Here is an 11,931-nt window from a genome sequence, read left to right as displayed (position 1 = left end):
TATTTATTTATTATTATTTATGGGAGATATTCATGGTAGGATGTGCCTATGAGGTGGTTGTGACTTGTGAGATGCCCTGAGTGAGGAAATAGAGATCTCAATTCATGTTAGAGAGGGATGAGATGAGAGGGACGGGGAATACCTCCGGTGTGTTTGTTAGAGTGATTGTCTTTGCCGGAGTTCTCACCATTGGTTCGGATGGAGGAATGCAAGGGTCAAGAGATGAGGCCAGGTCAAGAGTTGAGAGTAGCGGGAATTTGGAGCTAACGGGACGAGCTAACATCCCTCCTGTTAGTTTACACACGCGCTGAGGGAGAAATCGTGTGGAAGGACACTTGGCACCTTCAGATTGTGTGGGGTGTAGATCCCGCTTCAGATTTGAACTCCTCTAACATCCTTTACATGTTTTGCTGATTTTTTTTTTTTCAATACAAAACACAGAAGGGAAGGTGATCACCAGCGACCACCTGACCATTATACAAAACACAGGTGGATTTTTTCAATACACCTGGCTTTTTTTCCCCTATCCATTCTCATCTATTTTTTTTATTGCATCAAAATTTGGATTTTCTAATAAAAATAGAAAAAAGTGAATTCTAAGTAAAAACACCTACATTCAAAATTAAGAATATCCATATTCAATGAACGCCTCAAATTTTGTTCTTTTTCTACTGTTAAAATAAGATGAATCTTATTTTGTGCAAAAAGAAAAAAAGAACACCCATATCCAATACTCCGACTCGCATAGATCAATTGACGCTCACCTACATTGGCAATGGAACCAGAGCCTGGCGAGAGAACTCTCACTAGAGAACACTAGATCATTCTCCTCCGAAGCAAGCGCTTCCCCGAGGATTACAGCATGCGAATGCGAGATCTTCCTGACGCTGGATAATGGAACCGCCAAGGATTCAACATACCAGAGATAGTTCGACGTCTTTAGTTTCTTGGCCCCGTCCGGCGTGGCCAACAAAAAAAAAAAGTTCCCCCCTGGAGCAGAAGAAGAAAAGAGCGATTGATGAATAGAATGTTGGAGGAGAGAAGTGGAGATTACTGGCAAACGGGGAATACCTCCGGTGTGTCTGACGGAACGGTCATCATCGCCGGAGTTTTGCCGTTAGCTCGGATGTAGGAGTATAGGGGTCAAAGTTAGATGGAGGAGGCCGATTTCGGATCTCCTGCCTACAAAAATTCTGTTCACGTTTACCCACAACACACTACCCCATCATATGTGACTGCGATATTATCTGGGTAAACGTGAATAGACTTTGTATGGGCAGGAGATCCGGACTCAGGGAGGCCAGGTCGAGTCGAGAGTAGCGGGAATTTGGAGCTAACAGCCGTCCCGTTAGCTCCACGCATGCTGAGGGAGGAAATGTTGCGTGAGGACACTTGGCGCCTTTCGATTGTGTGGGGTGTTTGCGGGGCGCCTTGTTGTGAGGCGCAGATTTAAAGTCTTTTACAACCCGTGTTCCATTTTGCTACTACATGGTTGGGATAAAACCGCGAATAGTGGCTTTCAAAAGATATCTGTGGCCCCACCGCGACGTTACTTCATCTAATTCAAAGTAGGGCCACAACATTATCGATGGCATTGATTTCCCAAAAGGAAAAACTTGTTTCAGGAATTTCCACTCGCTAAATTGTTATCCCGCCGAAACCGATTCTCGTAGATTATTATTTCGTTCTCCCACCTGAACGTCTTCCTCGCTTGTTTTGACTGGTAGATTTTAGCCTTCCGTCTTTCTTTCAGTTTACAGAGATGAAAACGTATGAAGCTTTCTTCTTAAATGGATTATCTTCTATGCCATGGAAAATGTTTCTGTTGATCGAAAAGAGGAAATTTTCTCGAATGACGACGAACAGGATCTTCGTAACCAGCTTCGAGAATCGCAGATCCAAAATGATGCTCTTCTCAATGAATTGGAAGCTCTTCGGGTTTCGTATCGTGATCTTCAATCAAGATCCGTGGTTATGGAGGATAACTTGATCTTCCTTCAACAGCAGAAAGAGGAAGCTCTGAAACACAACTTCGATCTCGTTAATTCTCTCGAGCAAACCTCAAGCGAAAAAGACGCTCTCCAGAGCGAACTTCGTTTATTAGAGGTCTCTACGAGAGAACATCAAGATGAATTGATGAGACAACGGGACGAGGAATTGAAGGGGAACTTGGATCTTCGGAACGAAGTTGAAGTTTGTCGAGAGAAGATTTCTGTATTGCTAGAGGAAAGGAGCAAGCGAATTCAGATTTTTTCTCGAAGTTTGGATTTTCTTCGCTCAGTTAAAGAGTGCTTGATGAGGATCATCGAGAGAATCGGTGAACAAAAGCCAGAGAGTGTTATTGAAGAAGGAGAAGAAGAAGAGCAGATAAAAGAAGAGGCTGATTTGGACGAGGAATCAAAGGGTCTTTTATCAGAAACAATGGTAGTTCATAAACTTACGATGTCGGTGGAATCGAGGTTAACAGAGTTCGAAGAAATGAGGAAGAAGGAGAAAAGGCAGTTGGAGAATAGTATCGTGAGTTTGACTGAAGAAAACAGAGACATTAATAGCTTGCTCAGGATTGCTCTAGTGGAGAAGGAATCAGTTGAAAGGGCTCTTAATAGACTGAAAGGAAGTGGTGAACAGAGAAGAGTGGCAATTCTTCAAATTGCAGAGAGAGGGTTGCAGAAAGTTGGATTTGGGTTCATGATGGGTGCTTCAACCGGTGATTCAACAGATAATTCTGGTCCTAACACATGCAATAAATCAGACAGTAGTGAATGCGAAGAGGAGGTTGTTAGTCTGGTATGGTTCTATTACTTTTGTTCCTACAGTTCAAATTTCTAGATACTGCATATTACTTTATTTTTGATCGGCTAAACTAATCTTCATGACTCAATTCCTTATCAGAAAACAATTCTTCAAACATACTGGAAATTTGGAATATGGTTGAATTTCATCATTATTCTGACATGAATTTAAATTGCCGCCATTATTTGTCTGTGTTTTGTGCACATTGTAATTTGGCAATTTTTCTTTAACATGTTTAGCTCTTGTTGGATCCTTTGAGCGGAGGTTCTCTGTTTAGAGTTTGATATTATTCATCATCCATTGGAATTGGGACGCCACATAACTAACTGACAAAATTCTCTTCACCAGTGTGACTTTATTTTTTGTTTTAATTTCTAAACAAGTTATATTGCCTTTACAAAATTATTTCTATCATAAGCGAATGCTTTGGAGATGCTATCTTTGCCTAACCATCTGCTATGGCATCATTAGTTCAAATTTTAGGCCTTTAAATTATCCATGGTGTTATCCGTGCTATCCAAGATGCTAGCAACACCACAAATCCATAACAATACTAGTAAACCAACAAATGATGTTAGCAAAGTTTCCTTAAACTAGAGAGTGACTGTCAATAAATTCATTGAAGATATCTAATTCATTAGAGTGTAATTGTTTCAAACTCATTGGAGTTGTTGTTAGACAGCGTTTGCTCTCAGCTCCAACAAGAGTGATGTAAATGGATATTTGTTATTGAATAAGTTCAAGTCATTATTATTTCATGTGTATATGATATGTTTCTGTTTTTAATACCCCTTAAGTTGGACATTTATGAAACTTATGTTATCTTAAAATGTTCTCCACCAATTGATAAACTTGAGGAGTTTATCATGCCAAGGCTGACGCTCTTGTATTGCCAAAATGGTGGAACAGTTTGTCTCAATTGCTTGGGCTAGACCTGAGGTTACAATGAGTAGGTGATTGAGAAACACTGAATGGGACCATTTCCAGTTAAACCCTAGACATTGGAGACATAGGGGTAAAACTAGAAAACTATATTTAATCCCCTGACTTGATAATGATACTACACTAGGTGTTGGACTGATTTGCTTTTGATGTGCCAATTAGTGAGATCCTTTTAGGTTCAAATACTTGGGTATGGTGAATTGAATTGGAAAGATGCTTTAGTGAATGATCATTGTGATAGGATTAGTCACTTTGTCGAGCAAAAAGAATATCTTAGTTACACTCTTTCTGATGGAAACTCAAAACTACTAGTAGTGTATTTCATTTTTTTCTTTGAAATTGGTTTTGTAAAATGTATTTATATTTATAAATAGTTTATTTTGATAAAGAGTTTGCAAATGATTTTAATCTTGGGATCCATTATGAGTAGAGGTGTAAATTGGGCCGTGCCGCCCGTGGCCTGCGGGTTGGCACAACCCATATATATTTTATATATATTTGTATATACTATATATATTTATATATATTTTATACATACTATAATTATATAATAATATATAGTATATAATATAAATAAAATAAACATTTTTTTAATTTTATTATACTAATTTATTTAATTATTGCATATATAAGCAATTTTATACACAAAATTCATATAAAATTAAAATTTTAAGTTTTTTGTCAATATTTTTTAAATAAATAGCTTTGGCCCGATACACAGCCCGACCTAGCCCAAGGCTTGGCCCACGGGCCCACATGGGCCCGGGCTGGGCTGACCCCCAAATTTTTCACCGGGGAGGGCGACACGGCTTGTGATGGCCTAGCACAGCCCACTTTACACCTCTAATTATGAGTAGAGGGTGTAGCACTACATTTGGTAGTTAGGGAAGAGGTCCTTCCTTATGGTGGTGAATCAATTTTTAGGATCCATTATGAGCTTTTATGCTTTCTGCCATTCCCTAGTGTCTCAATGATCATTCTCGCATTGCACAACTTCATCTACTTCCTTTTGGTTTTCTTGAATGATGCAAGAGCTGAAGAGTCAAAATTGGAATTTTATGAAATGTTATGTATTTATGTATTTTAGGACGGTAGGGGGTATTTTTGTCATTTTTCAATTTTTTGTGGGATCCATTGATAGGGTTTAGTTTGTATAGTTATTTTATGTTTAAAATTTCAGAGTCATTGCATAAGTAGGATTAGAGTTATTGAGTCTTCTTTGAATTGAAATAGGATATGACAACTTAGTTTGAGTCCTACTAGGATTATTAAGTCTAATAGTTTGACTCCTAAAATTATTATGAGTCTAACAGTTTGACTCCTAAGGTTATTATGAGTTTAGAGTCTATAAATATGTATGGGCGTTTTACACAAAGGCAATGAATTATATTGAGTTTTCTTCAGCTTATGCTAGCTATGGTGAGTGATTCCCATGTCCTAGAGTGATTCTAGGTATTTTCTCTCTTATTCCTTCAAGAAACCATTACAGCCATCAATGGCCATAAAATTATGATCTAAGAAGACCATTCACATTCCCTAAGGACTAGAACTGAGCTGGTCCTACATCAGTTGGTATCAAAGCTAATGGTTTATTCACTATGTTCTCACAAAGTGACTGATTCTATAGGCTTAGGGTATCTTCTAGACAATCTTACAGATCTAGAATCAATGATGATTAGGTTTCTGAACCAAATGAAGGGTCTTTGGTTAACTTATTTGAGAAGATGGTGGAAGAAAACAGATCTAATAATGTTGCCTATGGGAGCAAGGTTTTCAAACATGTTAGAAGAGAAAGGGAAATACCAGATTTCAAAGGAGATGATGACCCGCAAGTATTCTTTGATTGGGATTAGATTTGTGTGCATGAAGTTGACGAGTCATGCTGAAGTATGGTGGAGAACTCTTGAGCAATGACTAGAAAATAGAGGCAATGATCCAATTAGTACATGGGCAGAGATGAAGAAGTGTTTGCAAGAAAAGTACATCCCACTAGACTTTCATGATGATTCCTTACATGTTACAACAAAGAACTTGAAGTCAATGGGAAGAAGGTACAAAGTTGAAAAGAAAGTAGATGATTCCTTACACGTTGATGCCTATCCTATAGCTGAAGTTGAGGATGAAGCTAAAGAAGAAGAATTTCAAGCTATAAAAATTGTAGATATTAAAAATCAAGAGTGTGCAGGCTGAGAAAAAACAATAATTGTTGGAGTTTCCAACACCCATGATCAGCCTGAGGTTAATGATCAAGAAGAAATGGAAGAGGAGCAAGTTAAAGAAATTCAGGTGCAAGATACAAATGTGTTGACTGTAGTAGGTGCTAATAAGAAAGTACGTGATTTTACCTTTCAAGTTCAACTAGAACTAGTTCAAGAATTACAACCTGATATAGCACAAGTTCCACCAACATAAACAATGGAAGGAGTCCTAGAGTTGGTTGAAGAACCAAGGATAGCAGGACACATAGGGATGGTGATTCCTAAGCTAGAGGTCGAAGGAAAGGTTCCAAATGTTGCAGTTAAGAGTTTGGACAAGCAAGGTGAAGATTCATCACAATGGTTGGTTGATGAATTAAGTGTTCAGAAAACTAATGTTATTATGATTTAACAAAGATGGTTAGGAAAGGTAGTGTTTCAGAAATACATTTCCTTCAAGATCCTTTTCTAGTTCTGTGTGTGGCCTCTACTCTACAGTCCAAGCATGTAGCTGTGGGAAGTCCTACTCCATTTGTAATTGGGCATATCAACTTTTCATCCTTAAGTTCTTCAAAACTCAAGAATGAGTTATTTTCAACCAGGGAAGAATGATGTAGGAGCTTAAGAGTCAAAATTGGAATTTTATGATATTTTGTGTATTTCTGTATTTTTGGACAATAGGGGGTATTTTGTCATTTTGCAATTTCTGTGGGGTCCAATGATAGGGTTTAACTTTTCTAGTTATAGTTTTCTTATGTTTAAAATTTCAGTCATTGCATAAGTAGGGTTATAGTTATCGAGTCTTCTTTGAATTGAAATAGGATATGACAACTTAGATTGAGTCCTACTAGGATTATCAAGTTTAACAGTTTGACTCCTAAGACTATTATGAGTCTAACAGTTTGACTCCTAGGGTTATTATGAGTTTAGAGTCTATAAATATGTATAGGCGTTTTACACAAAGGCAATGAATTATATTGAGTTTTCTTCAGCTTATGCTAGCTATGGTGAGTGATTCCCATGCCCTAGAGTGATTCTAGGCACCCTGTGAGTGATTCCAGGTGTTTTCTTTTCAACTTTGTACTTTCTTCCCATTTGCTCGAAACTAGTCATCTCCATAAATAGATCATCATGAAAGTCTAGTGGGATGTATTTTTCTTGCAAACACCTTTTCATCTCTGCCCATGTACTAATTGGATCATTGCCTCTATTTTCTAGTCATCGATCTAGAGTTCTCCTTCTCCACCATACTTTAGCATGACCTGTCATCTACTTTTTTTTCAGCTTTTTACCTTCTTCCCATTGACTTCAAGTTCTTTATTGTAACCTGCGGCTTCTTCTTTTGCTCAAAATTAGTTGACTCCATATATAGATCATCATGAAAGTCTAGTGGGATGTACTTTTCTTGCGAACACCTCTTCATCTCCGCCCATGTACTAATTGGATCATTGCCTCTATTTTCTAGTCGTTGCTCAAGAGTTCTCTACCATACTTTAGCATGACCCGTCAGCTTCATGCGCACAAATCTAATCCTTTGTTTGTCAAGCATATCATGCCAATCAAAATATTCTTCTAGTTCAGCAACCCAATCAAAGAATGCTTGTGGGTCATCATCTCCTTTGAAATCTGGTGTTTCCCTTTCTCTTCTAACATGTTTGAAAACCTTGCTCCCATAGGCAACATTATTAGATCTGTTTTCTTCCACCATCTTCTCAAATAAGTCAACTAAAGACCCTTCATATGGTTTAGAAACCCAATCATCATTGATTCTAGACCTGTAAGATTGTCTAGAAGATGCCCTAGGCCTATAGAATCAGTCACTTTGTGAGAACATAGTGAATAAACCATTAGCTCTGATACCAACTGATGTAGGACCAGCTCAGTTCTAGTCCTTAGGGAATGTGAATGGCTTTCTTGGATCAGAATTTTATGGCCGTTGATGGCTGTAATGGTATCTTGAAGGAATAAGAGAGAAAATAGGGAGAGAAGAGAGAAAATACCTAGAATCACACACAGGGTGCCTAGAATCACTCTAGGACATGGGAATCACTCACCATAGCTAGCATAAGCTGAAGAAAACTCAATATAATTCATTGCCTTTGTGTAAAACGCCCATACATATTTATAGACTCTAAACTCATAATAACCCTAGGAGTCAAACTGTTAGACTCATAGTAGTCTTAGGAGTCAAACTGTTAGACTTGATAATCCTAGTAGGACTCAAACTAAGCTGCCATATCCTATTTCAATTCAATGAAAACTCAATAACTTTAATCCTATTTATGCAATGACTCTGAAATTTTAAACATAAACAAACTATGACTATACAAATTAAACCCTATCAATGGACCCCACAAAAATTGCAAAATGACAAAAATACCGCCTACTGTACAAAAATACATAAAATTCCAATTTTGACTCTTCAGCTCCTGCATCACTGAATGTAAGGGGAGTTGTATTTTTTGCCTCATCCATAATTCATACTCTTCAAAGTATCATATTTGAAAGGAGTGCAGTTTATGGTGATAAAATCCAATCTTAGTAAGAACAACTTTCTGTTTTTGTGAACTTTAGAGTTGATAGCATAATTATCTCAAGGAGTTTCATTTCAATGGACAGCAATTTGGTTTCATGTTTCTGGTTATTCTATGCAGGCTTCAACTGTAGAGAAGATAATGAAGAATTTACGGCTGGAAATCACTGAATTAAAGAGATCCTTGGATGAATCTAGGTACTTTTTTTCCTCTGATTAGCAGAGTCTACAGTTACTGCCATACTGCCATGTGTGTTTCTTGTGGCTTTCCTGTTGTTTAGGACATACTGGGAACTGAAGAATGCACCCAAAAAATAACTGGAGAAAGCGAAATAAAAGATGAACTGGTGTAGCACAAGATATCTGTACAAATCCAATTCCAACTTTTATGCTGTACTAAAATATTATTATATTTCTAATGGTTTTCTATCAACTATTTTAATAACTTCAATAGTTTCTGGCCTTCTGTTAGAAATTTTTGAACTTTGGATGCATCAAGCATATATGCCTGTTTTAATTTTAGTAAATTCTTGTGTTTGTCTTTGATTACAATGTAACCTAACCTTTAGAATTACCTTTGTACTGTTTTGTTTATAGTCAGTCAATTCATTTTATTCTGTACTTCTAGAATGATAGGAAATATATCTAACAGTCACTATTTGGATGGGATCATGGAAGAAGTATATTATATATGATGAATTTGTAGTTTAAACAATGAATTATCCATCCACAACTTTGGAATATCTATTCATATCTTCTCTTGATGCCCAAGCTCTTTATATGACATTTTTTTGGTAATCTTTATATGGCAATTTGAGCGGTGGATGGTCTATTACCTTGAATTAAAGTTCTGTACACAGTAACCTTTAGATGAAAACATTGACCATGAGTTTGTTTATGACTAGAACTTTTTTTACTAGATCACATAAGCTTTTAGTTGATCAAGTTAATTGACAGTCAGAAATATTAGTTGACCATCACAGATTCATTTGTGAGGTTCTATCTATTTAGTTACTGGTTTTAAGTATCTATCCTATGGCAGGTCAGACTCTGAGCGTCTACAGAGTCTTACAGAGAAACAAGCTCAGGCAATTGCAGAGAACAAGTTGTACATACAAGAGTTGGAAGAAAGAGAGAGTAGGCTGGCCCAAAATGTAATTATGTGTTCCGTTTATGGGAGTGTTTTTTCCCTGTTGCTCTCTATTAACCATGCTCTACTAACATTTCCTTCCTTTTTGATCTCTTCTTTTTGCTGTTTCTGCCTGTAAGGTTGAAGAGCTCATGATGGAAATAACAGAAACTGAAGAGGAGGTTGCTAGATGGAGGGAAGCTTGTGAATTGGAAGTGGAAGCTGGGAACAATGCCATTGAAGAGCGTGATAGAGAGGTAAAGATAAACTTATTAACTGCTCTTTGCTAGTGTCTTTAGACTTTCAGTTTTATTGCTTTCTATTTATTTCAATGGTTGGAACTCGTAGTTGTAACTTGTATTGATATGGAGAAAACGAAACTGAAATCATGACCAGTCACCAGGTCACCGGTCCGAGGGTTAAAATGGGGTGAAACATTGCTCTTACCATTTGTTAAATAAATTCTCCACCGGTGGAACATTGCCAATTTACCATTAGAACTTGTTCATTCTGTATGGAGAATTTGATTTAGATCATATACGAGGAACATAATACAACTACTATTTCTTTTCCTAGGCATGGTTTTAAATATTTGGATATTCTATCCCATGGAAAAAAGAGAAGGCCAAAATGAAAAAGAATGCTTTCATTTATGGATGCAGATAAAGGTGCTTTCAAAAATCTGTATTTTGATGCTTCGACTTTGTTCAACATGTATACAAAAAAGCACAGTTTCTGAATTCCGAATGATGTTCCTAAAACGAATAATGTTTCATTTATTCAGATTAATACCAGAGTGCTATTTCCTTTCTGACTTCTCAGTCATTCTCTTCTTGATTTCATATTTTGGATTTTACGGCAATGGGAATTTAAAAAAAAAAAATGTTTTATTGATTTTATCAGTTGCTTCTGTTCTATACCAGGCTGCAAATCTCAGGGAAGAGCTGGAGAAGACAAAGGCCTCTTTGGAATTGTGTAACAGCAAGTTAAAACTAAAAGAAAAACTTGCTACTGCAGCCATGGCTGCACAGGCAGCAAGAGCACCTTCATAGGAATTGTAAATGTGTAATGTTGGGAATTGGGTTTCTAGTTTGTGGGCTTTAGGGGCAGCCCACATCTCTGGTACAGTGATTCTTGTAAATGCAGGCCCATTTTCGCATATAATTTTAGATTGTGTTTGGTTTAAAGGAAAAAGTAAGAAAAAGAAGGAAAAGGCAGAGAAATCTATACAAGGTTTGTGAAGGTTTCTGCCTTTTCTTTCAAACCAAACATAGCCTTAGAGTTTCAGACTTTTTTCTTTTTTAATATGTACCCAAATGCATACACTCCACCCTTTTTGTTAGAATCACTAGGAATGGCAATGGGACAGGTTTGGAGTGGGGATTACATTCCCCATCCTTGACCCTGACCCCCAAATCACCCCATCCCCGTCCCTGATCCTTGGTGGGGAAAAGAATCCCCAACCTTGATGGGGAATTCGTCCCCGTCAGAGACCCGAATCCCTGATGAATTGGAGACAGAGTCTGAATCTCTGAGAGACTGAGAATGGGAGAGAGAGAGAGAGAGAGAGAGAGAGAGAGAGAGAGAGAGAGAGAGAGAGGACCGTTGCGACTTGCGAGAGTTGAGGTTGGCAATGAGAAAGATACCAAAGGGTGAGGCGATAACAGTCGGCGATGATGACGAAGGTTGAAGGAAGATTATAGAATTGAAACTCTTCTTTGAGTATCTCTTCTCTGACCTCTATTAAGACTCGAGTATCTTTGTCTGATTTCCGATGTCCAATGGCGACGGGTGAGTGGCGATAGTCAGCAATAGCGGTTGGTGGCCGGTGAATCGACGATGAAGATGAACCGATAAAGGAAGACGAAGCTAGGGTTCTGTTGAAGACTCGAAGTTGAAAGGTTTTACTATCGAGTCATCGAGTGTTTTAATTTTCTTAAGTTTTAATCTTTTAAAAAATAAATAATAATTATTATAATATATAATATCATATATTTATATATTAATTGAGGACGGGTCAGAGCGGGGATTGCTGAATACCGGTCCGGGATAGGAAAAATTGTCACCCCTAAGTAGCACACCGAAAAAACTCTTTTTGGTAGAAGCGTCAAAATTTATTTTTAGAACATTTTGGGAATGTGGTTCCCATCGAATCCATTTTAAGAATTTGCTTTGAGATTGATTCTCATTTTGCGATTCATCAATTAGATCGTTTCACTTCCTCCGGCAGAGAAACTGATTGGAGGGCTACTGCGTTTGAACTTGAGCTGCTACAAAGAAGCAGCCCATATTGATTATCTGTGTTCCGGATGTTCATATTTTACGGCTTCTGATGTTTC

General features: G+C 37.5%; 1 protein-coding gene across 1 annotated transcript; it reads left to right on the top strand.

Annotated features, from left to right (window-relative positions):
- The first annotated feature begins 714 nt into the window (after window positions 1–714).
- On the top strand, window positions 715–10,644 carry LOC148879913 (uncharacterized protein At3g49055-like). Its single transcript, XM_088975532.1, has 5 exons — window positions 715–2,787; window positions 8,585–8,661; window positions 9,506–9,617; window positions 9,733–9,849; window positions 10,516–10,644. Exons 1-5 carry the CDS (start codon window positions 1,810–1,812, stop codon window positions 10,642–10,644), a joined length of 1,413 nt encoding a protein of 470 aa, XP_088831658.1. The 5' UTR covers window positions 715–1,809.
- Window positions 10,645–11,931: the final 1,287 nt, after the last annotated feature.

Source organism: Nelumbo lutea, chromosome 1 (assembly GCF_056320005.1).
Source record: "Nelumbo lutea isolate HS-2025 chromosome 1, American lotus-T2T, whole genome shotgun sequence".
Classification (NCBI taxonomy): Eukaryota; Viridiplantae; Streptophyta; class Magnoliopsida; order Proteales; family Nelumbonaceae; genus Nelumbo; species Nelumbo lutea.
This window is presented reverse-complemented; position numbering and strand designations above follow the sequence as displayed.

What these genes read in the sequence shown, in the direction of transcription:
- LOC148879913 (XM_088975532.1), top strand. Translation starts at nt 1,810, where the DNA reads ATGGAAAATGTTTCTGTTGATCGAAAAGAGGAAATTTTCTCGAATGAC. An exon ending in AAGAGGAGGTTGTTAGTCTG is followed by an intron (nt 2,788 to 8,584) that starts GTATGGTTCTAT and finishes TATTCTATGCAG; the next exon opens with GCTTCAACTGTAGAGAAGAT. An exon ending in TTGAAGAGCGTGATAGAGAG is followed by an intron (nt 9,850 to 10,515) that starts GTAAAGATAAAC and finishes GTTCTATACCAG; the next exon opens with GCTGCAAATCTCAGGGAAGA.